The 27,305-nt window shown below is 48.8% G+C and overlaps 2 protein-coding genes across 4 annotated transcripts in view; one reads left to right on the forward strand and one right to left on the reverse strand.

Annotated features, from left to right (window-relative positions):
- Positions 1-10,737, forward strand: part of FKBP9 (FKBP prolyl isomerase 9) — a 48,059-nt gene extending 37,322 nt beyond the window's left edge. Inside the window, exons 9-10 of the mRNA XM_066585142.1 lie at positions 4,374-4,537; positions 8,534-10,737. Of these exons, the coding sequence (XP_066441239.1) occupies positions 4,374-4,537; positions 8,534-8,716 (347 nt within the window). The 3' untranslated portion in view covers positions 8,717-10,737. The remainder of the gene's footprint in view (positions 1-4,373; positions 4,538-8,533) is intronic.
- Positions 10,738-13,847: 3,110 nt separating this feature from the next.
- Positions 13,848-27,305, reverse strand: part of NT5C3A (5'-nucleotidase, cytosolic IIIA) — a 45,730-nt gene continuing 32,272 nt past the window's right edge. For all 3 annotated transcript variants that reach the window (XM_066585399.1, XM_066585401.1, XM_066585400.1), the window contains exons 2-9: positions 25,002-25,100; positions 24,090-24,159; positions 23,971-24,017; positions 21,498-21,583; positions 20,472-20,561; positions 17,642-17,804; positions 16,877-17,077; positions 13,848-14,288 (exon numbers count right to left, since the gene is read on the reverse strand). In XM_066585399.1, the coding sequence (XP_066441496.1) occupies positions 14,187-14,288; positions 16,877-17,077; positions 17,642-17,804; positions 20,472-20,561; positions 21,498-21,583; positions 23,971-24,017; positions 24,090-24,159; positions 25,002-25,100 (858 nt within the window). In that variant the 3' untranslated portion in view covers positions 13,848-14,186. The remainder of the gene's footprint in view (positions 14,289-16,876; positions 17,078-17,641; positions 17,805-20,471; positions 20,562-21,497; positions 21,584-23,970; positions 24,018-24,089; positions 24,160-25,001; positions 25,101-27,305) is intronic.

Consider the following 27,305-nt stretch of genomic DNA (forward strand, 5'->3'; position numbering starts at 1 on the left):
GGACGCCCCATACAGACCACCAGTAGAGAGGACCTTCGGACCAGACTGTTAGGAGGTGTTCGGAGCAGTGGATGGGGGCACACAAGGTGACCGGGCTTAGGACGCCCCCTACAGACCACCAGTAGAGAGGAGCGTCTGACCAGACTGTTAGGAGGTGTTTGGACCAGTGGATGGAGGCACACAAGGTGACCGGGCTCAGGACACCCCCTACAGACCACCATTTTTGAGAGGAGCATTTTACCAGACTATTAGGAGGTGTTAAGACTAGTGGATGTGAGAGGACACACATGGTGACCGGGCTCAGGACCTCCCCTACAGACCACTAGTCGAGAGGAGCGTCTGACCAGACTGTTAGGAGGTTTTGGGACCAGTGGATGTGAGAGGACACACAAGGTGACTGAGCTCAGGATCCCCGACAGACCACCAATAGAGAGGAGCGTCTGACCAGACTGTTAGGAGGTGTTGGGACCAGTGGATGTGAGAGGACACACAAGGTGACCAGGCTAAGGCCCCCCCCCCGACAGACCAACAGTAGAGAGGAACGTCTGACCAGACTGTTAGGAGGCGTTGGGACCAGTGGATACGTGAGGGCACACAAGGTGACCGGGCTTAGGACGCCCCCTACAGACCACCAGTAGAGAGGAGCGTCTGACCAGACTGTTAGGAGGTGTTTGGACCAGTGGATGGAGGCACACAAGGTGACCGGGCTCAGGACACCCCCTACAGACCACCATTTTTGAGAGGAGCATTTGACCAGACTATTAGGAGGTGTTAAGACTAGTGGATGTGAGAGGACACGCATAGTGACCGGGCTCAGGACCTCCCCTACAGACCACCAGTAGAGAGGAGCGTCTGACCAGACTGTTAGGAGGTGTTCGGACCAGTGGATGGAGGCACACAAGGTGACCGGGCTCAGGACGCCCCCTACAGACCACCATTTTTGAGAGGAGCATTTGACCAGACTATTAGGAGGTGTTACGACTAGTGGATGTGAGAGGACACATGGTCACCGGGCTAAGGCCCTTCCCTACAGACCACTAGTCGAGAGGAGCGTCTGACCAGACTGTTAGGAGGTGTTGGGACCAGTGGATGTGAGAGGACACACAAGGTGACCGAGCTCAGGACCCCCGACAGACCACCAGTAGAGAGGAGCGTCTGACCAGACTGTTGGGAGGTGTTCGGACCAGTGGATAGGTGAGGGCACACAAGGTGACCCGGGCTCAGGATGCCCCCTACAGACCACCAGTAGAGAGGAGCGTCTGACCAGACTGTTAGGATGTGTTGGGACCAGTGGATGTGTGAGGGCACACAAGGTGACCGGGCTCAGGACGCCTCCTACAGACCACCAGTAGAGAGGAGCGTCTGACCAGACTGTTAGGAGGTGTTGGGACCAGTGCATGTGAGAGGACACACAAGGTGACCGGGCTCAGGACCCCCGACAGACCACCAATAGAGAGGAGCGTCTGATCGCCCGACAAACACCAGCAGCTCCAACTGTTTCATTGTCCACCATCCAGAGACAGGGGGTGCCATCGTTAAATATTCCTGCGTGTCGGACCCATTTCCAGGCACTTGGCTGAGGGACATTTGGTTTCATTTGGCCCCCATTACCCATCATCACTTCAATTTTGCAGTGCTGTTGTTAACGACAAAACTGAACTGCTGTCTTTAGCGACTAATCGAGGTTTAGTTTGGGTGCTAACGACGGCTATATTCGTGTTTGTAGACCTCGGGGTGAGCGACTCAATCCTGCCTTGGCTGTGGAGAGGCACACTGCCCCCTGCTGGTGTGATGGTCTAGGGTTCCTTCGCATACGACAGTGGGAGAATCACAGCTCAGCGATATGTTCAGGACATCCTGCAGCTACATATGTTCCTTATCATGGCGGCTTCCAGCAGGATAACGCTCGGCTGCACACGCAAGGATGTCACATGAGAACCCACAACATTGTCACACTACAGTGGCTGTCAGATGACCAGATTAATCTCCAATAGAACATGCATGGGACCAACTTCTACAGCCTAAGAGTTTGCATGATCTAGAGGCTTAGTTACAGCAAATGTGGACAGATATGCCGCAGGATACCATACGGAACCTGTATGTGTCCATGCCGGCTGTTATCACATCTTGTATCCAAGCTAGAGGCGGTACAACAGGGTACTAAAGCCTCCATGCCCCCCGTATCACATCTTGTACCCAAGCTAGAGGCGGTACAACAGGGTACTAGAGCCTTCATGCCTGTCCGTATCACATCTTGTACCCAAGCTAGAGGCGGTACAACAGGGTACGAGAGCCTCTATGCCTGCCTGTATCACATCTTGTATCTAAGCTAGAGGCGGTACAACAGGTTACTAGAGCCTGCATGCCCACCCGTATCGCATCTTGTATCCAAGCTAGAGGAGATACAACAAGGTTCAAGAGCCCCCATGCCCACCCATATCACATCTTGTATCCAATCAGGAGGTGGTCCAACAGGGTACTAGAGCCTCCATGCCCCCCGTATCACATCTTGTATCCAAGCTAGAGGTGGTACATCAAGCTACTGCAGCCTCCATTCCCACCGGTATCAAATCTTGTATCCAAGCTAGTGGCGGTACAGCAGGATACTTAAGCCTCCATGCCCGTTTGTATCCAAGCTAGAGGTGGTACAACAAAGTAGTAGAGACTCCATGGACGCCTGTATCACATCTTGTATCAAGCTAGAGGTGGTACAACAGGGTACTAGAGCCTCCATGCCCGCCCTATCACATCTTGTACCCAATCTAGAGGCGGTACAACAGGGTACTAGAGCCTCCATGCCTGCCCATATCACATCTTGTATCCAAGCTAGAGGCGGTACAACAAAGTAGTAGAGACTCCATGGCCGCCTGTATCACATCTTGTATCCAAGCTAGAGGTGATACAACAGGATACTAGAGTCTCCATGCCCACCTTTATCACATCTTGTATCCAAGCTAGAGGTGGTACAACAGGGTACTAGAGCCTCCATGCCTGCCCGTATCACATCTTGTATCCAAGCTAGAGGTGGTACAACAGGGTACTAGAGCCTCCATGCCTGCCCGTATCACATCTTGTATCCAAGCTAGAGGCGGTAGAACAGTGTACTAGAGCCTCCATGTCCACCTGTATCACATCTTGTATCCAATCAGGAGGTGGTCCAACAGGGTACTAGAGCCTCCATGCCCCCCGTATCACATCTTGTATCCAAGCTAGAGGTGGTACATCAAGCTACTGCAGCCTCCATTCCCACCGGTATCAAATCTTGTATCCAAGCTAGTGGCGGTACAGCAGGATACTTAAGCCTCCATGCCCGTTTGTATCCAAGCTAGAGGTGGTACAACAAAGTAGTAGAGACTCCATGGACGCCTGTATCACATCTTGTATCAAGCTAGAGGTGGTACAACAGGGTACTAGAGCCTCCATGCCCGCCCTATCACATCTTGTACCCAATCTAGAGGCGGTACAACAGGGTACTAGAGCCTCCATGCCTGCCCATATCACATCTTGTATCCAAGCTAGAGGCGGTACAACAAAGTAGTAGAGACTCCATGGCCGCCTGTATCACATCTTGTATCCAAGCTAGAGGTGATACAACAGGATACTAGAGTCTCCATGCCCACCTTTATCACATCTTGTATCCAAGCTAGAGGTGGTACAACAGGGTACTAGAGCCTCCATGCCTGCCCGTATCACATCTTGTATCCAAGCTAGAGGTGGTACAACAGGGTACTAGAGCCTCCATGCCTGCCCGTATCACATCTTGTATCCAAGCTAGAGGTGGTACAACAGGATACTAGAGCCTCCCTACAAGGGGTCACTTCTCCACAATAAATTCTCCCTTTGCTCCAATATGTAATCACTTATATCAACGTTACAATCACAAAGAAGGTTTCATTCATCTGACAACTTCTAGGGGCGGATGTTAGTGTGTGCGTGTGTATATATATATATATATAATGTGTATGTATGTGTGTGTGTATATATAATATATATATATATATATAAACTGACAGGGAGTGCAGTTATACTGGAGAGAAGTATGGTATGTAATATGTTGTCTGCGGGCGGCTGTGTTGCAGATATAGGTTTGGGTTCCCGGTATTTGTACGGTGAAGCGCAGTATATGGTGACCTTCGAACCCTCAGAAATAACAGAACCTCCACAGAAGCCTGACCCCCCCCCCCCCCCCCCCCCCCCCCCCCCATTACAAGCAGTGGGGTCCGCTGGGATGTGTTGGGGTCTGTTTGGTTATAGATTCGGCATGGCTGTTGTGGCTTTGAGGTGGACAGAAGCCCCTCTGTTGATATAAACATATTGTTAGACCCCTTTACATGTAAATGCACTAATCATATATGTTCTGTTTGCCCCCGCAGAGGGGGAGGTCCCGGGGAGCGCCGTCCTCATATTTAACATTGAGCTGCTGGAGTTGGTCCCGGGTCTGCCCGACGGCTACATGTTTGTATGGAACGGAGAAGTAGCACCAAATCTCTTTGAAGAGATTGACAAAGACCAGGATGGCGAGATATTTCTGCACGAGGTACGTGTCGCCCTGCGTTACTGTAATGATGGTGGCAGAGCGGCTGGATGGCTGCGGCTGTTACACAAGGGGGCGCGCTGGATGGCTGCGGCTGTTACACAAGGGGGCGCGCTGGATGGCTGCGGCTGTTACACAAGGGGCGCGCTGGATGGCTGCGGCTGTTACACAAGGGGGCGCGCTGGATGGCTGCGGCTGTTACACAAGGGGGCGCTCTCATCTTATAGGGATAGATTTTCATTTTATTTTGTTCATTTTTTTTGTATATATATATTTTTTAAGCCTATGTCCCCCATGGCGTCATATAAGACCTCGGAGGCGGGGGGCATTCCCGTTGTTGTTTTTTTTTTTTTAATTAACCCCTTAGTGACAGCCCTACAGTGTTTTTACGTCCTGCCGCAGCAGGACATGTATTCCATACAATGTGACATGATCTACTTAATGCATTGTACACGGAGACCCATGTCCTCACGTAGTGTCCGCAGCGCCGCCAGCAGAGCGGTTCCTAGATCTGCTCCATATGACAGGCACAACAGCTTTTTAGCTGGAGAAAAGAACGGCCGATGACGTTCATGTTGGGGGTTGTGGGGGGGGGGGGTCACAGAGAAGGACGGCCGATGACGTTCATGTTGGGGGGGGGTTTAAGAAAAGGATGGCCGATGACGTTCATGTTGGGGGTTGTGGGGGGGGGTCACAGAGAAAGATGGCGGGTGACATTTATGTTGGGGGTTGTGGGGGGGGTCACAGAGAAGGACGGCCGATGACGTTCATGTTGGGGGTTGTGGGGGGGGTCACAGAGAAGGATGGCCGATGACGTTCATGTTGGGGGTTGTGGGGGGGGTCACAGAGAAGGATGGCGGGTGACATTTATGTTGGGGGTTGTGGGGGGGGTCACAGAGAAGGACGGCCGATGACGTTCATGTTGGGGGTTGTGGGGGGGGGTCACAGAGAAGGACGGCCGATGACGTTCATGTTGGGGGGGGTTTAAGAAAAGGATGGCCGATGACGTTCATGTTGGGGGTTGTGGGGGGGGGTCACAGAGAAGGATGGCGGGTGACATTTATGTTGGGGGTTGTGGGGGGGGTCACAGAGAAGGACGGCCGATGACGTTCATGTTGGGGGTTGTGGGGGGAGGTCACAGAGAAGGATGGCCGATGACGTTCATGTTGGGGGTTGTGGGGGGGGGGGGTCACAGAGAAGGACGGCCGATGACGTTCATGTTGGGGGGGGTTTAAGAAAAGGATGGCCGGTGACGTTCATGTTGGGGGTTGTGGGGGGGGTCACAGAGAAGGATGGCCGGTGACATTCATGTTGGGGGAGGGGGGTCACAGAGAAAGACGGACGCTGACATTCACGTTGAGGGGTCACAGAGAAGGATGGCCGGTGACATTCCTGGTGGAGGGTCATGGATATCCGATTCCCAACTAATTTACTTTTAACCTGCCTGGCTGATGGGCTGTAATAAATGTGGCGTTCTGGAACAACCCCTTTAGGGTCGGCTTACATGTAGTGTAAATACTGCGGATTTTGTGCAGCGGAAGATTCTGATGGTGCGGCTTTCTGATTTCAGCAGATACAGCGCCCCCCCAATCACCTCTCTGCGCTCTTAGCGCTTCCTTCACCGGGCACCCGGTGGGCTGTAGTGAGTGCAGCGCTGCTGGTCAGGTGACCCTCATTAGAGGCCGGGTGCCCAGTGAAGGAAGCGTCAAGAGAGCAAAGACTTCAAGGGTGAGGGGGAGCGCGGTATCTGCTGCAATGTAAGCATGCCTTTACGTTTCCAACACTTTCAGCACTGGGCAGAAGTTTAAGGCTGGGTTCACACGGGGCGTATTCCCGCCGGAAATCCAGCGGTTTGGCCGCAGCAAAAACCGCAAGATTTCCGCCGGGAGAACCGCCGCGGAAAAAGCCGTGGCGGCTTTGAAGCAGCCCGGCCGCGCGGCAAAACCGCGGCAAATCTGCCCTGTGTGAACCCAGCCTTAGGCAGCTGTGAAAAAAGTACTCCAAAGTAAGAATGCTTTCAAAACTAGAAGGGTTAATAGTCAGAATGCAAAGTGATTGAACAAAAGAGAAATGTCAATCACACCAATATTCGTCCTGATCGCTCTTTACCTTCACAATAGCATCAATTTTTCTAATTACACTCACTTGCACACAATTTTTGAAGGAACTCGGGAGGGAGGTTGTTCCAGACATCTAATAGAACTAAGCACAGATCTTCTGTTGATGTCAGATCAGGCTTAGTGGGGGGCATATCATCACTTCCAGGACTCCTTGTTCTTCCTTAGGGCTCCTTCACACTGGCAACACTGATATTGGGCCGTGTTTGCCCTGGCCATCAATGTGAAACCCGTGGATGCGAGGCGGTTTCACACTGTGGGGATGAGGGGAATCCCCAGTCGCGGCTGTCACAGCCACGGCAGAGGATCGCGGAGTTCTCCTATTGTTTTCAATGGGGCTGCCGCTGTTGAGAACAATGGGTGATCTCACAGAAGGCTAGGAGATGCTGCAAGTTTTTTTCCCCTCCTTGCATACCATCGCATCGATGTGTATGACTCCATTCAAAAGAATGGGTTTCATATTTGTGCGTCTCACCTGTGTGAAGCCGCCCTTAGCCAGAGATGGTTCTTAATAACATTGACTCCAAGTGTATTCTGCAGCAGGACAACAACCCCCAACATCCACCAATCAGGCGCCTTCTATTTTTGAAAAAATTCTTACTTTGCAGCATTTTTTCCTCACTTGCCTAGGGCCGCTCTCACACATGCACTTTTTACTGCGACGTTTCAACCGCCGCAGTAATCGCGGTACAACACTCCCATTGATTTCAATGGGGCCTCACAGACCTGCGCTCAAATGCGGCATTTTGTAACACTACGATTTTAAGCGCCACCTGCTCTATTTTGGCTCCTTTTAACGCACCTCATCACCCATCATGACGGGACGCATTAAAAACGCTGTTGGATGCAGTAACCGGCATTTCAAAACGCCAATGAAAATCGCAGTAGAACGTTGCGATCCAAATCGCAGCGGTTTATTGACGCAGTCGGTGAAAGTAGCCTAAAAGTTTGCACAGTGCTGTAGCTTATAGCAGATAGAACAATGGGAAACTAATTAGTCTGAGGGTATGGGGGGCGTGACCGATCGTCTCCCCGTACATACGGTTCAGCTTTCCTGAGGTTAGAGGGCAGGATGTCATTGTCACCGGTCGGTTATCCGTGACGCGTACAGGTGGTCGCCCTACAGAAGTCCTCCGTTTAGGGTGCTTTCACAGCAGAATGAGCGTCGCTAATGAATGGAGGTGGAGCGGCTGGGGATCGGTCTTACCCGCCTCCATTCACTGTAAGTCGGCCGTCATTCATAAGTGATGCTGTCTGTTTACACAGACTGATACGGCATTCACTGCACATAGAAAATGAACGATGAATGAGGAAAAAAAAACAAATTCCCGTTTGGCGTTCAGTCGGGGCTGCATTTACACCAAACCATAATCCGTTCAGATTCTCACTGGATCGCAGGAGTCAGAACGATAACCGTTCTGTGTAAAAGCATCATATGCGGCATGCACTGGGGCGGCTCAGATTCCGCATGTGAAATCGTGCCCTGACAGCAGCGGCGTCCGTGTCCGCGTGCACCTGCTTTCTTTTTCTTCTTTCTCTACTGCGGCTGGTGCACACGGTGAGCCGTCGGACATACACAGTACACACTATGGGGGAAAAAACCCTCCTCCTTTGTCCGCGGTGTCAGTTGCGGATCAGACTGCTTCCATTGACTTCAATGGAAGCCGTCCGTGCGGAATCTGCAGGAAAATTGAGCATGCTGTGATTTTCATCCGCGAGCAGAAACCGCATTTGGTTTCCGCTCATGTACATGAATAATCACTCTTGCATTGCATGCTAGGGGCAGGATCTTCTGGGGCATCCGGAGGATTCCCCCTTCAGGTATAATAAAGTCGTGCACCAGAGACGGCCTTCTGACTTATTACTGTCTTCGCTCTTCTAGTTTGCCAACTACATTCACGCTCAGGTTGAAGCTGGGAAAGGCAAACTGGCTCCGGGCTTCGATGCCTCCAAGATTATAGAGAACATGTTCAAGAACCAGGATCGAAATGAAGACGGCAAAATTACAGAAGCCGAGTTCAAGTTAAAAGACCAAGAGGACAAAGAACGCCACGACGAGCTGTAAGACTCCCCGGGGTGGGGGGCGCATGCACTGTGAACGGCTGATGGGATGTCAAGGTACAATTATGTGAACTGGGATGGTTTGTGGGAAAGGATTGCTAATGTGAGAACGTGGACCTCGCAGACGGCATCCAGGAGGTTCCGTTTATCTACTCAGGTTCCAATTTCAAATAAAAAAACAAAACAGAACTCTGTGAAAAAAAATGTAAAAACAAAAACTGAACTTGTATGTAGCTTTATAGCAGAAGTAGGTTATCCAGAGCTGATGTTCTGTCATGAAACAAGTCAGAATGATTTCCTCTCCCTCTATGGCTTCACGCTGAGTCGGGTGAGGAGCATACTCTCCTCCTAAATGACACCTCGGTCCAGTCCAGCCACCACTCCAATCCTGGAAGATGCTGCATACGTCCCGTGCCATGCATTGTGCCTGTGATTTCTCAGCCAATCCCAGGCTTCAGGGGTGACGGTGGCGTGCTGAATTGGGGTATCTTTTGAGAGAAGAGTACAACTGGTTTTTCCCTTATTAGGTAGATAGAAATATATATATATTTTTTTTTGTTCCAGAAAATGTCCTTCGCTTCTGGCAGGGACCTATTGGAATGAATACTAATCCAATGTTAGGGCTTATTCAGACGACCGTATATCGGCCGGGTATTCACGCTGGCCGATATACGGCGTCTCTCTCTGCAGGGGGAGGAGGCTGGCAGAACGGGAGCAGTGCTGAATTCCCGGCCCCTCTCTGCCTCCTCTCCACCCCCTCTGCACTATTTGCAATGAGGAGTCGGGGTGGGGCTAAATTGTGAGAATTAGCTCCACCCCCATCCCACCTCCCCTCATTGCAAATCGTGCAGAGGGGCAGAGAGGGGGCAGGAGCTCAGTGCACTGCTCCTGGCTCTTCCTGCCTCCTCCCCCTGCAGAGAGGGACGCCGTATATTGGCCGGCGTGAATACGCGGCCGATATACGGTCGTCTGAATAAGCCCTTAAGGTGTAAGGGACCTTTCACACGAGATGGAATTACTCCACAGGACGCAGCTAGGGCATTCTACACCAAATTCTGAAGGTCAAACTGCAGATTTGGATGCAGAATTGCAGGCAGGTTTTAAGCTATTTTCAGTTCTGCATCAAAATCCCCAGGAAGGCAGAGTTTGGAGTGGAATTTAGCGCAGCTTGGGCTGTCTCATGTGTCCTATTCCATCCCATGTAAAAGGTCCTCAAGAGCGCTGAAGCTCAGGTCAAAAGGAGGGGTATGAAGTTACAAAAACATGGCAGCTTTCTTTTAGACCGGGGCTGCAGTATCACACAGCCATGTATTCTCATTTTATACAACCCCTTTACAATACAGCAGCGCCTGGAAGCTACTGGCACAGCGAGGGAAGGCTGGAAGACTACCGCCGAAATACTTGTGATGTGTCAGACAAGCGATCTTTAATGCATTGTGTTTTTATAAGCGCTTGACAATCAGCGGTTTATTACTTTTCTATGCGTTTGTATGTCGCACGGACAAGAGAAGCAATGCATTAATAAAGTGCCTAACAGTGGCTTTTGCGCACGGTTGGCAGCGAGTCACCTGGACATGTTGAAGAAACAAATGCCCTGAACGATCACGGGAGCGAATAATGCTGTGGTGCGTTTCTTGGAAAACCGAACGGAAAACAAAAGGACTTCTGTTGCTTCTGGATCTACTTTTCAGCATAAAAACCTGCACTAATGTTTATAATTACATAAAAGTGTGAAGCGTCTTCATCTATAGAGAGTTGGGGGGAGTCTGCAGTCGGCCGAATGGCCCTCAGAGCTGCACTTCCTCGGTTGGCCAATTCATGGGGGTCTTTCAGGTTTTCAAACATAGTTCGAAAAATGATTTAGCCCAATTCTTCCCAGTACCATAAAGGCTTCTAGAAACGTTCATCTCCAGAAGTTGTGCTCCGCTACCTTATCGGCAGAGGGGACACAAGGCTGTAGTCTCAAGGAATCCTCAGCGCTGGGTGCAAAATGATCAACTTTTATAAATAAATTACTAAAACTTGGTTTTGGAGGTTTTTTTTGCAAACTGTAAAGCCTTAGTTGTGTCGGCATCCTCGGAAGCAGAAGAGCGGTAATGAAGTGTTGAATCCTCATGCAACCTTCACTTATTCCTTTCAGATCCTCAAGAACTCAGTGCTTGTGCAGCTATGGGATTAACCCTTTTCAATCCAGTGTCAGACCTCATCTGAAATGGAGATTTCCTTGCAGAGCTTCGATGTCGGGCGAGGTCTGACGTCCTACGCAGGAGAGCGGTCTGATGGCGGATCTCTTTCCTGCATACCCTAATATACATATTAACTCCCATTTTCAAAAATGCTAAGAAAATAATCATTTGAGCATTTGTTTACCAATTCCAAGCAATCCACAACGCACTTTCCCACCCCAAATCAGTAAGAGCTGGGGAGCGCGTGCGGAGGAAGGGAAATTGGATTGGAAAGGGTTAAAGGGGTTGTCCCGTGAAACAAAGTTGGGGTATACACTTCTGTATGGCCATATTAATGCACTTTGTAATGTACATCGTGCATTAAATATGAGCCATACAGAAGTTATTCACTTACCTGCTCCGTTGCTAGCGTCCCCATCTCCATGTTGCCGTCTAATTTTCAGCGTCTAATCGCCCGATTAGACGCCCTTGCACAGTCCGGTCTTCTCCGTGTTGAATGGGGCTGCTCGTGCTGGAGAGCTGGTCCTCGTAGCTCCGCCCCGTCACGTGTGCCGATTCCAGCCAATCAGGAGGCTGGAATCAGCAATGGACCGCACAGAAGACCTGCGGTCCACCGAGGGTGAAGATCCCGGCGGCCATCTTCACAAGGTAAGTAAGAAGTCACCGGAGCGTGGGGATTCGGGTAAGTACTATCCGGTTTTTTTTTTTCAACACATGCATCGGGTTTGTCTCGCGACGAACGGGGGGGGGGGGGGCTATTGAAAAGAAAAAAAAAACCCGTTTTGGTGCGGGACAACCCCTTTAAGGCTGGGGCTGCATGGAGATTTTCTGTAGCGAGACTTTTCCGTTTTAAGCCATTGAGTGACAGCTGCGAGTCCCGGGCGTGCGCTCCGTTACATGAAACCCATCATTCCCCTGGACTGCAGCAGTTTGATAGTTAATACTAGAATGTCACGCTACGACGGCTCTTCATGTAGCCCCAACCTGAAGCTGCCTGCACACTATGTAACATCGGGACGGAACGGCTCCTTTTGGCCACATCAGCTGACCACTGGAAAACTATACACAAAGGATCCGGATGGCCGATGGCCAATTGCCACCAACTTAAAACGTGATCTGTTGGGTTGCATGAAAAACACAATGTGTGGCACGATTGGCCGACAACTTACAAATTTGCGTAAGCCTACTGAATTTCAAATGAAGACATACAGAGGTTTCCTGTGACATAGGACACTATATGGAGGCATTGCTTCTAGAAGAGACAGGACTAAAAGCTGGCAGTGGAGGCGGCGCAGCACTCCGGGTGTTAATGAGATCCTGTGTGGTGAGGGTCAGCCAGGACAGAAAGCAAACAGGATCTGAGTATAACCCTTGTGGAATCCACCAATTGCTTGTATGTTTTAAACACCAGCTGAACTGATGAAGGGGTTTTCCCCGAAATGCGTTTTCATAAGCTGATCACATACTTTATTAAATAAAAGGAGAAGTTTCCCAAACCTTTGGTCACTTCCTATCTGCTTTAACCTGGAGTGTTGTGCTTTCTCCACTGCCAGTTTTTTAGTTCTATTCTCTTACTCCATCACGCCCCCCAGTGGTGCGTCACCTGGTCAGGCAGCACCTCCACCATTGAAGATATTCTACTCTCTTCACCTTATATGTAGATCCATCCTTCTTGACCTACGGTTTTACTCTTTTTTCCCCTCCTCGTCCACATCTCTGATCTTACTGAAGACTGAAGGAACCTGGACAGCAGTGGTACGTGGGACTGGTTCTGTGCTGGACCGTATGCATGAGCCCTTAGGCCGGCTTCATTGGCATACTAACTAATCCCACTGTGCAATTTACCCGAACTTGAACCTAACTTAGATCACCATAGAGTTCTATGTTGGCCAACAAGAACCATGAGGGGGAGGAAGAAAATCACAGACCTACCTGTTTCAGGAGGTGAAATTTTAGTATTAGTCATATGATCACAATACATGATCTGGACCCAGAACCTCCACCCAAGTAAACTTAAAACCCCATAAAGTCTGTAGTGATCAGAGTTCAGTTCTGTGGAACCCCGAGGGGTCTAAATGTTGTAGATATCATACAAATGGCAGAGTCGATAAGGCCTCATCTAGACGGTATTTTGTATCAGTATTTACAAAGCAAAATCAGGAATGCCTCCAAATCATAGAAGGGTAACAAATCTTTTCATTATAGAGTTGGTTTTCATAGCTTCCACTTCTGGTTTTGGCCCTTGTACACAGAACGACTTGTTGGGTGCAGATGCCTGGCAGCTCGTCCCAGCGATAGTCCGTCCGTCCGATAGAGTAGTCATCGCTCAGTGAATGGAGGTGGAGCGGCTGAGGATCGTTGTGGCCCACCGCCTCCATTCACAGTAGACAGGTTGTCATTAGAGATGAGCGAGTATACTCGTTTCGAGTAATTACTCGATCGAGCGCCGCGATTTTTGAGTACTTCCGTACTCGGACGAAAAGATTCGGGGGGTGCCGGGGGAGGCGTGGCGGAGCGGGGGGGGGGGGGGTAGCAGTGGGGAACAGGGGGGAGCCCTCTCCCCCCCACTCCCCGCTGCAACCCCCACTCACCCACAGCGCCCCCCCCCGAATCTTTTCGCCCGAGTACGGAAGTACTCAAAAATCGTGGCGCTTGGGCGAAAAAGGGGCATGGCCGAGTAGGTTCGCTCATCTCTGTCATTCATAAGCTGAACGAGAGGCAAATGAATTCTTGTTGGTCTTCAGTTGGTACCGTTCAGTCCCGTTGGATGCCGGTATCTAAACGACGTATCATCCCGTGTAAAAGGGCCCTAACAAACACCAAAACAACATACTGCCATGTGAGTGAGGCCGTACATGGCTTTACTACGACCCACAGGCTGGTTCAGAGAAAGCCTTTACAGCCCGCTTACTGGAGGCTCGGCCTCGCATTATGAGTAACTACGGTCAATGAAGAAAGGGAGTATTTTAATACATAAAACGACTGTACAAACAGCATTTTAAACATGCACATTTTTGGCCTTCAAAAACATATATGCTTATACAAAAAACAACACGTAATCATAGTGCATATGAAAATAAAGATCCAGGTCGAGTCTTTACACCTTTACATTCCTTTATATCTGGTGGAGGACACATCGCAGAGGTATAAAGCAGCAGAGCGACAGCATAAAGTGCTTCAAAGTCCCAAATAGTTCTATTAAATACATTTAAAATAAGAAGAAAAATAAAATGCAAATCACAAAACGAAAGAAGCCGTCTGCGCGTCGTCCTGCCGGAGCGCCGGGGGTCAGAGGAGCTTCTGGAGGATGGAGTTCGCTACATCCAGAGTTTCATCTTTGACTAAAACTATATCATAAGAGTCCATGTATTTCTCTAACAACTCTTCTACCTGTAAAAGAAACGCAAAAAACTCATGTTACCCCAATATTACAATAAGCAAGGCATCGCAGCGCACAAGGCAGGAATACGGGGCGCCCCAAGCAAAGTCAACACCCCTCAGTATTGGGGATTCAAAATCTATATTGAATAATGGCGGCAGTATGTAGTATTATCTTGTAGTCGCGTGATCGGTGAAGCCACCATGTGGCCGTCAGGAGAGGCAAATAAAGTGGCGGAGGCCGCTTGACTCTTGAGCACTAATGTTGTTCCTGACGCAGTTCACAGAAACCACAAGTGTCTGGATGGTGACTGTGATGGTCGAAGTCAGACGGGACTCCCAGCTCTCGGTCGGGTCTATACAAATCTAGGAATAAAGCTTAGGAGAAGTTTTTCATGTTGAAGTCTGCATATATTTGTTTTGGGACCTACTGTATTTTGCCTGAAACCCCCGTGTCACATTCGGATTGTTGAGTGTTTCACCATTCGCACAACGGGCAAAACCTGCAGCAAATCCAGAACAGCGTAATAGATGGACAACTGGGCATTAGTGTCCCCAGGGCTGCTCTGCACTCCGCAGATTGGACAAGGGGAAGGTCAACACCCGGCCGTCAGTCATACATTATCAAGAATTAGGGCTCATTCACATGAGAATATTTGTACAGCGTATGGTTTTTCACACGCTGTGCAGTAAGAGGACTCATTTTACTGACTCCGTTCACATGAACAGATTTTTTTCTCAGGAGATATTCAATCGCCTGAAACAAAAAAAAAACAAAAAACAAGTGGCACGTGGGCAATAAGCCAAAGAGAATAGGCTGGCACAAATACATGGACTCTTCTGCTTATTTTTTTGCATGTGCAAATACGAGCAGCGAAATACACGAGTGCAAGGGATTTTCAGCTGTGTAAATAGGCAGTGTATCTACACAATTGAAACGCATCAACCCTCGTGTGAAGGAGCCCCAAGAGTAACAAAAATGCACACGTCACAATATATAGGACTCATTTAGAGAAGACGGGCCAGAAATAATATTTTTTTTTTCGACGTTCACGCTGCGGCATACTCCACTTGCCGCAGAAATATGCGCCGGCTTCCTTTGTAGTGAGAACAGTGGAAGTATCGCGTAAATACGCATCCCCATCCACCGCCGGCCCGTCTGCGCTGCACTGCGCATACGCACCAGCCCGGCAGACTAAAAATCACACAGCGGATCCAAGAGGCGAGTATGGGAATTTGGGGGGGGGCACCGCTGCGATATTCCACCGGCAGAGTCCGTCATGGCCGTGGGCATGAGGCCTAAAGGGGTTTTCCCACCAAAACAAAGATGTTCTTTCAGTTGGGCAAGCATTAAAGACAAAATGTATACATACTCCCCTCCTCTCTCTAGCCCCCAGGGACACAGCTGAGTGGCTCCTACATCCAGCCAAAGTCTGGTGACGGCTGCAGCCAATCAGACGTCAGTATCACTGTCCCGGACTGGCATCATGGCACCCAGAATGTGATTGCAACCAGAACCAACACTGCTCAGCTGGCACACCTCAGTCAGCAGATTATCAGGACCCCAATTAGACATTGTTGTACCATCTTAAAAGGACAAGCCATCAAAAAAATGACAACCCCACAAAGCCCCCTATATGTGCAGGCCTCCAGAGCTGCGGATTTTGCCTTAGGGTGCTGTCACATGCAGAGTGCGATGTGCAAGAAAAACGTATCACATCGTCACACTTGTGGTTTCCCTGCAAGGAGGGGGGGGGGGGGGATTGCCTTCTCACGAGACTCGCATTTATATGTCAGAGCAAAGCTTTTATCTTTTAATCCTGCCATAAGAAATAATGAGCAAATCGTAAACAAGAATCACCCAAAAAGTAGGACATGCAGCGATCTCCCATCTCAGGCCGTCTGAGAGCAAAATCACTCGCCAATTCCATCATTTAACGCAATTCAGCACTTCACGCAATGTCCGATTAGATCTCCTTATAAACCAAAGTGATTTGTATACATAATATTGACTAGAAGAGCTGCAATGAGGACAACTACAAGGTCTGATGTGTTACCCGTCAAGGCTGAATGGTGCAGCAATCAGCAGCCCTCCAGTAGCCACAACAGGTGAGCTCGTCTATCAGGGCCGACTATGAAGCCGGGCACAGAGCCTCGCACGTTTAGCACCAGCTAGTTTCAGAATTCATATAATTTTGATAGTTCTGTGAATGGTTGCAAAAACAAAAACTTTCCCAAACTTGCCTTGGAGCTCTGATAGATCTAGAACAATGTTTCCCAAACTCCAGTCCTCACGGCCCCCCAGCAGGTGAGGATCTAAGGAGATCCTACAGACAGAACCCCTGTGGCAATGTCCGAGGACTGACGATAATTACATCACCTGTAATAATATAGAAGTCCTTAAACCCGGACCAGTTGGGGGTTGTGAGGACTGGAGTTTGGGAAACACTGGTCTAGAGCCTACAGTAGGCATGTAACAAGAGGCTGCACAGCGCACCTGCTGTGGACACTGGCAGGTCCTAATGAGAACATACAAGTTGCCATTTTTGACCTTCCTAATTAAGCGCCACATCAGACCCCACACACCACTCTTCTCTTACCTTGTCATTGAGGTATCCTATTTTGAGTATATTTTCCACATTAGGCACTCCATCGGCCATAGTTAAATCTCCTAATGAATCTCCCAATAGTATAATGTTACTGTTTGGTTTCAGATGACTGTAATATTCCGTCCTCCGTAAGGCACCATCGTGCTTGTTGTAAACATGTATCAGTTCTCCTTTGAATCCTTTTATCACACCCTACAAGACAAAGAAGAAATCCTCAATATAAGACCTACCAACAAGGCGTTATAAACTGCGGTACTGGACAGCAATTGGCGAGACTCAGTGCGTATGAAGATGAGAAAGTCGAAACGTACTACACATGGAAAAGTGCATCATCTTTACTTTTTGGCAAAATTCTCAAATTCTGGTCATGTGGAGTCAGCAGGTAAGTCTGCACAACACAGAGTTGAATACTAAACACCAACTTCAGAGAGCTCCCCCTAGTGGTGGCTGCAGGCAGTCATAATGCGAAAATCACAGGAATGGTCTCATTAGAGATAAAGGGTCTGCAGACTGAAAGGAGTTATGTAGCCAATTCTGCTGGGAAAGTGGTGGCCAGACATTCCCCCTGCAGGGGAGGACTATGGTAGCCGGTCACATACACGGATGTATTCTGCCACAACAGAGGTTTCGATAAATACATACAATTCTCTACTCTTTTGGGAAAACCATGACAGCAAGGACAATAATAGGTGTTTTCCACCCATTTAACAGTTACAACCAGCCTCTCTGTAGTTTACAAAACACATCAAAACTTACATTTTCATCAAAGTCCATAAAGTTGGAGACGACTTTAACATTGGGGTAGTATACACCGGACTGGCGTATGGTTTCTTCCAGGACGTCTCCAAGCCCCGCAGAGAAGATGAATACGGGAATAGTGTGTTCATTCAGTTTATCGAAGAAGGTTTCATATCCTTCCCTGCAAAACACAAAAGATACCGATGTCCACCTGCTGCACACTTCATTACAGGCCTCATAGAAACTACTGTCACCTTGCAGGTCCTACGTGGGGCAGTTTTACACGGGCCAATGGTCGCCCGAGCAGCTACTCAGAAGAGCAACTAGGGCCGACTGTCATCCTGTGGAAACACGGGGTCCAACAGGGCAAGTAAGTAAAGATCGCTCACTTGTCGGAGTGGCTTGGTTTTTAGATCACCTAAAAACTAAGCAGCATGTAAATAGGCAGTCCATCTATGAGCGACTGCCTGTTTGCTCTGAACGGAGGTGACCGAAAGGGATCTCAAGTTCTCTCCGTCTCTATTCAGTGACCTCAGTTTCTGTGTAAAAGCACAGGAACGATAATTGTTGGGACAGCCATCAGATGCTTAAAGGGGTTGTCCCGCGCCGAAATGTTTTTTTTGTTTTTTTTTCAAACCCCCCCCCGTTCGGCGCGAGACAACCCCGATGCAGGGGTTAAAAAAGAACACTGGACAGCGCTTACCTTAATCCCCGTGCTCCGGTGACTTCTTACTTACCCAGTGAAGATGGCCGCCGGGATCTTCTACCTCCGTGGACCGCAGCTCTTCTGTGCGGTCCATTGCCGATTCCAGCCTCCTGATTGGCTGGAATCGGCACGTGACGGGGCGGAGCTACACCGAGCCCCATTGAGAAGAGAAGAAGACCCGGACTGCGCAAGCGCGGCTAATTTGGCCATTAGACGGCGAAAATTAGTCGGCTCCAAGGGAACGAGGACGCCAGCAATGGAACAGGTAAGTGAAAAACTTCTTATAACTTCTGTATGGCTCATAATTAATGCACGATGTATATTACAAAGTGCATTATTATGGCCATACAGAAGTGTATAGACCCACTTGCTGCCGCGGGACAACCCCTTTAAGCGCCCAACAGTCATCCCATGTAAAGGCTGTCAATCACTGATTAGGACCGCCCACTGGACTCCCCAGTCTAGAATGAGCAGGGATTCAAATACAAGTTGTACCTAGTTCCACAAAACTAAATATCAAATAGCTCCGCTCCTCCAGCTCTATAACAGCTCAAACACCGTGTGTAACATGACAGGTTCCCTTCAACCATAGCGAAAGCAAGAGTGGAGCTGTTTTATGAAAAGATATGGCACCCACTAGTGGAGAGAAGCAGTATTCTAAGTGACCATGTAAAATTACCAACACAGGCTGAAAAAGGCAGGTTTTCCCCCCCCCCCCCTTTCACTGAAAGGCCACATTTGCACTTTATTGTATTGGATCACGTTTAATAAAAGTAGTCCCGGATCCCCGCCTCGTGTTGCCCTGACCCCTCTGTGTGTTGGATGCTTTGGAGGTGGCACTCCATGGTCTCTGGCACAGCGAGGGGTCTACCTGGTGCGGTCCATCTTTCTAATGTATAGTTACTATTACCAAGCATTTCGCAGATCGGTTATAAGAGCGCGATACAGCGGATTTACTCCATCACAGCAGAGATCTGACATTAGTGGTGCCAAGTCATTTTAGACAAACAGATAATAGAATGTGCCAGAAACGGCCGAGGTTTTCAAAGTTTTATACTTTTCAAAAATGTAAGAGTGCAGATTTTTTGAGTTGTAAAATGCGGCGTGTTTACCAGTGGCGGGCCGCGGCGTGTTTACCAGTGGCGGGCCGCGGCGTGTTTACCAGTGGCGGGCCGCGGCGTGTTTACCAGTGGCGGGCCGCGGCGTGTTTACCAGTGGCGGGCCGCGGCGTGTTTACCAGTGGCGGGCCGCGGCGTGTTTACCAGTGGCGGGCCGCGGCGTGTTTACCAGTGGCGGGCCGCGGCGTGTTTACCAGTGGCGGGCCGCGGCGTGTTACTTTACATCAGTATTTTGTAGCCAAGTCATCCAAGCTGCGGTACAAGGGTTAGACGAAGGTGTCAAAGGAGCAACAAATCTATAATTGGCTTCTACCTCATTGGGGGGTAACAGGCTGACCTGGATGGACAGGTGTCTGTGTTTGGCCTTACCTACTATGTTATAAGAGTGTATGCCACAGTAATATATTTGGCACATCTTCTGACCACTTGGAATAACTTTACACTGTCTACATATTAAGGCCCATTTAGACAACGATAATCGCTCAAAAGAGGTCGCTGAAGCTACTTGAGCGATCATCGTTGTGTCATTTACAGCTCATGATAAGCGATCACCTTGCACTGCGAGCGGAGGATGCAGAAGACAAACAGGATGTCCCCGCTTGTCTCCTGCATACAGCTGTTCCCGCTGGAAGCGCCCGGCTGTCATATAGCCGAGCGCTCGATGCTGGTAATTGAGGACAGAGCTGGACTGCTCCGTTCTTCATATCCCGCCTGTTATCAGGGAGCGGAATGCAGCTGAAACAATAGTATCAGCTGTGTCCCACTGTGAAGCATGCTGAAAGACAACGATGAGCGACAGTGTAACAAAAACGGCACGATGTCAGTGCAGTCACACACAACGATTAGCGCTCAAATGACGGCTTTTGAGCGATAATTGTTGTGTCTAAATGGGCCTTTAGACATAATTCGTGAATCTGCCCTGATGTGTTCGGTGATGTTCTATAGTGGATCTAGACTAGACTCTTGCGGCGCCCCTTCTAAAACCAGAAGACACGGCATGTTATACACATGAACAGAAGCTTACTTGAGCATGATGTCGGAGTCCCTGATGACTTCTTCCAGTTTGTCTTTCTGAATACGCTGCTCAATCAACAGAGTGTGGGACTTTGTGTACCTTAAATAAAGTAAAAAGTACCCGGTCATACCACATGTGAAGCATTCTGGGGGCACGGGCAGTCGCTCTACTGGGTTTCTTCTGCTCAGAGACATTCATTTACAGAAACTGCACGACATTCCATTCCTGTGTGCCCCTTAATTACACATTCCATGTCCTAGCGCGCTATATATATATATATCTCAGCAATGTGTCTCTTGTGAGCCATATCATCGGAGCTCTTACAACAATAGGCAGTTTGCCTTACAAGTTCCACACGGAGAAATATATGGTTTTAAGACAATATTTTCTGGCCCATCGGGCCTCGCATACACAAGTTCCTCTAATATTCTAACCCGCACCAAAAACCATGAAAACTGGATTCTGATTGGTTGTTGGTGAGCAGCCTTTTGTCTTTACATATAAAAGTAGTGCAGTAATGTCTTCTATATTCATCTGGCCTTGAACACTTAGGCCTCATGTCCACTGGCTAATTATATTTACGAAATCCGTGCCAGTGTCCCGCACGCGTGATCCGCGCTCATAGGGATGCATTGGAGACCCGCAGGTAAGTAAATACCTGCGGATGTCATTTTTCCCTGCCGCACGGATCGCATGAGCAGGAAATCACCCGCAGCATTCCCCATTTTCTGCAGGTTTCCCGTACGGCCAGATCCCGCAGGCTTCCATTGAAGTCTACGGAAGCTATCTGTATCTATGGCACACCCACAGCATCAATTTATAGGCCTCATGTCTGCGGGAAAGGAGGGACCCGCTGCGGGATTCTGCATGGAGAATCCACGCAGGCCCGAATTTCCTAGTGGACAAGAGGCCCTACAGTTTTGCATTATTTTCATAATGACGGCCGTTTATTCTGCGTACTACATTGGACGTGAACGCCATCGTGCCTCGGAAGTGTACCTTATATTTACAGACCCCTACAGATGGGCGACTTACCATTCAACCATGTAGGGGTATTTCTCCTTGATTGTAAGGTCTGGATCTATCTCAATCGCATAGTATTTGTCCTTCAGTTCGTATAACTAGACAAACACAGGAGACAAAAGTAAAACATCTGGCGCAGAAAACCATTTACAAAGCACCCTGTACTTCATTACCTAAAATTCAGAACAGCCCCCAGCCACCACCGGCCCCCCAAGCCAGACGCCAGTCAGCGCCGGCCCCCCAAGCCAGACGCCAGTCCCCATTATTCCCTGACTGACTGCATAATCTGACAAGAATACTATGACCACTACTGGATGAACGTCAGATGATTGGATGGATGAAGTAACACTTGGTGGATTTTACTGTGGATCTGCGAAAGTAGCATCAGCAGAGGATTACGGTACGAGGCAAATAGAGGATATTGTACGAGTCTCATCCGCATGCTGTAAACATTTGTCCCTGTCTGAGCTTGATGTGGATCTTCAAATCTACACATTGTGGAAATGGTGCGGGGTTTGTAACCCATTACAATGTATTAAAGGGGTTGTCCCGCGCTGAAACGGGGTTTTTTTTTTTTTCAATAGCCCCCCCCGTTCGGCGCGAGACAAACCCGATGCAGGGGTTAAAAAAAAAACAAACCGGATAGTACTTACCTGAATCCCCGCGCTCCGGTGACTTCTTACTTACCTTGTGAAGATGGCCGCCGGGATCTTCTCCCTCGGTGGACCGCAGGTCTTCTGTGCGGTCCATTGCCGATTCCAGCCTCCTGATTGGCTGGAATCGGCACGTGACGGGGCGGAGCTACGAGGAGCCGCTCTCTGGCACGAGCGGCCCCATTCAGAAAAGAAGAAGGCCGGACTGCGCAAGCGCGTCTAATCCGGCGATTAGACGCTGAAAATTAGACGGCTCCATGGAGACGGGGACGCCAGCAACGGAGCAGGTAAGTGAATAACTTCTGTATGGCTCATATTTAATGCACAATGTATATTACAAAGTGCATTAATATGGCCATACAGAAGTGTATAGACCCACTTGCTGCCGCGGGACAACCCCTTTAAGGGCAAAATCCACAGCAGCATTTTATTACCATGTGGAATTACAGATTTTTCTACCTGGCACAGAAATCAGTTCCGTAGGGTGTAATCTGACGTATTGCATATCCCAAGCAATGAAATTATCAGAAAATTGTGTCAACTAATTCCTCCACCTAAATCCTATACACTTGGATGGTACAGGGAGAAGAATGGGGGGGGGGGGGGGGGTGTCACCTTTGTAGGACACTATTAATTACTATATGGTGAGCTGGGAAGAGTGTGACTTTTGACCTACGCAGCCAGTATGTAGTTCAGGGGAGGGCACTTATTTGGGACGGCCCCCGCTTCTGTGTTGTGCAATGAACCTGCTGCAGTCCACATCTCACCTTCAGGTTTAGTGGGAGTGATAATTACTTCACAGGGTCTGCTGGCACTTTTATCATGTACAGGGCTCAATGATGCCTCCGGGACAAGACAAAATAATTACAACCATGGGAAGCAATAATACGTTTATCTACCCAATATTTTGGAGGGATCCAAAGAGCTTTCTTAGATTAAGGATGAATCATATATTCAATCATGGTCTTAATTAAAATTGATTTTCTAATGAGATTTAAAAATCTTAACAAGGGTTCTCATTTTAGCCCACAGTGACCGATTTCCGCTCTTGGTTACAATACGACCATACGGAGTAGATAAGGAAGCAGCAGGCAGTTAGATGTTACGGAGGATAAATTACTATTATTACATTTGGGGTAAAGGAATAAGACTGGTCCGTTCACCCCAACAATGATCTCATAATGCTAAATATAAAGTATACCTACTGACCAAGCTGTACTGTGTAGTCAGACTAAACCGCCACACTCCACCGCATCCCCCAGGTACACGGCTGGCAAGACAACACAGCTAGGCACCAAGGTAAAAAGATTGGGAGAAAAAAAAATTTGGAAACCCAACCATGTGGAACAAGTTACCAAACTAATCGGCTGAGATCTCAGTCACATCTAACGAGCCCTGATCGAAACACATGCAAATCCACGCTTGTCTCATCTCCCTGGACGTGGGCTGAGAACTGGTTTATGGGGGCCAACTATCACAACTATGACTGTTCACCCCATAAGGATGGTTGTACATTTTCCTGTCCACGCGGCAAGATGTAGAGCCCATCAGCCAGCATCTTCATGCTTGCTGAATGATCAGCAGTGAATGAGAATTCCCTTGTTCGTCGAGTGATCTGATCAGCCCTACTGTTGGGTGAAGGAGCGGTCGGGCCCAATAATTGGCTTATAGAGAAGGACCTTCAGAGCAGCGTGTAAATTAATGGATCCCACCAGCAACAGGAACGCAAGTATGCAGAATCCGTGAAGTCACAGACAATAGCTCCCTACTCTGCTGTCGGTCCCGAATAAAAGCCCCTCCCCCCCCTCCTCCAGATCCTCGGCGGCACGTACCTTTTTTCGACATTCATCGCTTACATATTTGCAGTTATCGATGACATCTGTGGATGAAGAGTAAGATTAATACCAACCACTACAAGATCCTGTCCCCGTGTGATTGGAGATGGACTTACTGTGACAAGTGGGGCATCGCTTTCCATTGTGGGAAAATCTGCTCAGCGTCATATCAAAGTCTGTGATCACCTGGGAAGACATAAGCAGTTTCATCGAATTACCGGGGGAATACAAAGTCACAGCAGTCTTGTGTTCGGATTGGACAGATGATTTTTAGGACCGCTCTACGGGGCTGTAGTTCACCCCGGGGGTAACTGACCACAGAGGGTTCCTGAAGCAAGTCCTGCGGTGATCAGCTGACTGCTGGAACGGCTTCAATATAAGGCGGGTGTATGCAGATTTACGTATGCATTTGTGCAACGGGCGTTGCGTTTTTGCAAACCTCTGTGCATGTTTTGCTGTATTTCGTCTAGCCTGCACGCCGTGCGGATTGCAAAGCACAAAATAAATACTTTTTTTTTTAACACCACGCAAGCATGCTCCCAGTGATTTCAATGGGCAATTAGGTTTAATATGTGCCATTTTCGGGTTGCATTATGCACAAATAGGACATGCAGCGCAAAAGTTTAAGCGACCGAAGCCAGTGAAAGCATTGGGTCCTATTCCCTGTTCACGCAAATCTTGCAAGCGTAATATATAGCGCAAAGGTGTTCATGTAAACAAACCCTAAAATGCATTCACACGTCGGGTAAAACTACGCCCTAGATCAGTGTCCTATGCGCGGATTTGGATACGGATATGGTGAGAATCTGTTGCTCCGCTCTTTATAATGTGTGACAAACGCCACTATTTTTGCAGGTACAAGAGCTTATTGGGGTCGTTCTTCCGTGTTTTATCCATGACTGCCATCTTCCGTGTCACCACTGATCTGCTGCCGTCACCTGCCTTATCTATGAAAGAAGCCACCAAGTCCACGGCCGTGCCATCTCACCCTACAGATACCAGCAGCTTCTGCAAGTCCCAGCACCAACCTGAAGCTTGGCGGCGCCACCTTTTATCAGTCCACATATTAGCTCTTCCACTCTCGCCGGGTCCTTTATGTGGACGGTTTTCTTTTGAAATTCCGGCATCTAAAAACAAGATAAAAAAATAACATTACACACAAAAAAACAATATAAGCTTCGATAAGCCCAACTCCTTTTACTGAGCCATGCCCACTGACGAAAAAGTGGTGAGTGCTGTAGAAATGTTGTTGTCTCACTTCTCATTTTGCTGCAGGAAGCAGACCGCTCCATACATTCTGCAGTGGCCAGGGTTGGTACTGCTGGCTATTGAAGCTAAAGCCTCAGGCTGCAGTACCAACCCCGGCCACTGCACAATGTACAGAGCTGTCTGCTTCCTGCAGGAAAACGGTAACATTTTAGCAAAAATGCAGGGTGTAAAATTTTGCACCTTTTTCCCCACCAGAATTCTGCCTCAAACTCACCGATACCCCCCACCCCTCCCCCGTTTCACCAGTTTCTGCACGTTATACTGGGTGTCCTGCAGGCATCTGTACAACTAAAGTTTAGGGTATGTTCACACACCAGCAATTAGTCGAGAAAAAGTGGATGTGGATTTTTTTTGTGAGAAAATAGGAAATCCATCAGATTTCTACTTTCATGTAGACTCCACGGGGAAAAAAAGCGTCCGGTCAACCCAAAACCAGCGGTGAAGTCACCAACAGTGGCGGTTCTCATTAAAAGCCACGGAAAACACTCGGATTCCAGGCTGAAATCTGTGAACAAAGCTTGAAGGCGTTCCCTGACCCTGTGTGGGTGCAGCAGCGCTTCCACTTCCAGCCTGGTTCCGATGCCAGGTCATGTGGTACAGAGTCCTCCTCTCGTTGTCGGTGCCCCTCTCATTTCGATGACCAAGCCCATCCCATCCGGTCCGCACATTAACCCTCGACAGAAGGGGCTGGTTTAGTTGTTGCCACAAACCAAAAATTCATCCCCCTGTTCTGACATCACCAACAGGTGGGGAGGAGTTACCGTTTGTACCATGTGACCCGCTGTCAGAACCGGACGGGACGTGAGGTGCTACATCGCCACACACGGAGTAGGTCCGATAAGCTTCTCCTTCCTCAGGTAACCCCTTTAAAGGCGATGTCTAGAATAAAGTCGCCGCACTTCCTGGGCATTCTCTAAGCTTAAAGCTAGTTTTAGGCACTAGGTGAAGAGACGGCACTGCAGCAACCAGCGACCAAACCCTAACCGCCAGGCCGCCATTCATCCATCCATGGAAGTGTCCCCGCCGTCCGTTACACGGTCAGAAAGTGTTAAACATTTGCTACAACGACGCGACATTCTGTTCCATCCTCTGAAGGCCGGGTTCTCAGGCGGATGTCGGCAGCGGACATCTCACTACAGATCAGCCGCGGACTGCCCGCCTCCGCACCATGTGTTGTGGGTGCCATCGCGAATTGCTCCCTCAATGATGGTGTAGGTTCCGCAGCGGAGACAGCGAGGCAACTGACAGGGTGCGGATTTGAATTCCGCTCCACAAAGACGTTTCTGCACAGGTTTGGCGCGGGTTATTTCCACAGCTTGTGGATGAGATTTTCAACTCTACTGTAAAGCTGCAGAATGCCAGTGTGGCCCCGTGTGACCCCGTGTGAACCCTCCTAAAGCCCGGCAGAAAACCTTATCTCATACTTCGCAAAACAAATACTAAGCGCTCTATACCAAAACTTTGTTTTCCCCACAATGCCAGTTTTATATATATTTTGCAGGGAGTCATGTGACGCTTCCTGACCAATCAGCCGAGAGGGTCCTTTCAGCTATACAGAATATAGCAGTCACCATCCGCTCTGCCGCTTAATGGGGGATCATTAGGGGACAACACAAAAAAGGTTTTTTTTAAATGCAACTTAAAATAATTTCTAGTTTCATCAGCAGCCGCCTCATTCTCCGGATTCAGCTTTCAACCCCTTAAGGAACAGGTTGTTTTGTACCTTAAGGACCAGACACTTTAGGGATTTTACCCATGTGGCGGTTTTACTGCTCAATTTTTTTTCCTTTAGCTACTGCGGTTTTTTTTTCCGTGACATATAAGACTATTTTTTAAATATCTTTTTCACTGACTTTTGTTTCCGTTTTTTAGTTTTATTGGGGGTAAAATGCTAAAAAAAGATTTTAACATTTATAGTTTTTTTTTTAAATATTTTTTTATTTACACTAAAATAAAGTACAGGAACGGGTTCCTCTATTTGTTTCGGACGTTTTGATATATAGTATGTATAGTTTTGGTTTACAGGGCGCATACGGCGACGGTTTTTGTTGGCGTCTGCTTTG

This window comes from Eleutherodactylus coqui, chromosome 12 (genome assembly GCF_035609145.1).
Source record: "Eleutherodactylus coqui strain aEleCoq1 chromosome 12, aEleCoq1.hap1, whole genome shotgun sequence".
NCBI lineage: Eukaryota > Metazoa > Chordata > Amphibia > Anura > Eleutherodactylidae > Eleutherodactylus > Eleutherodactylus coqui.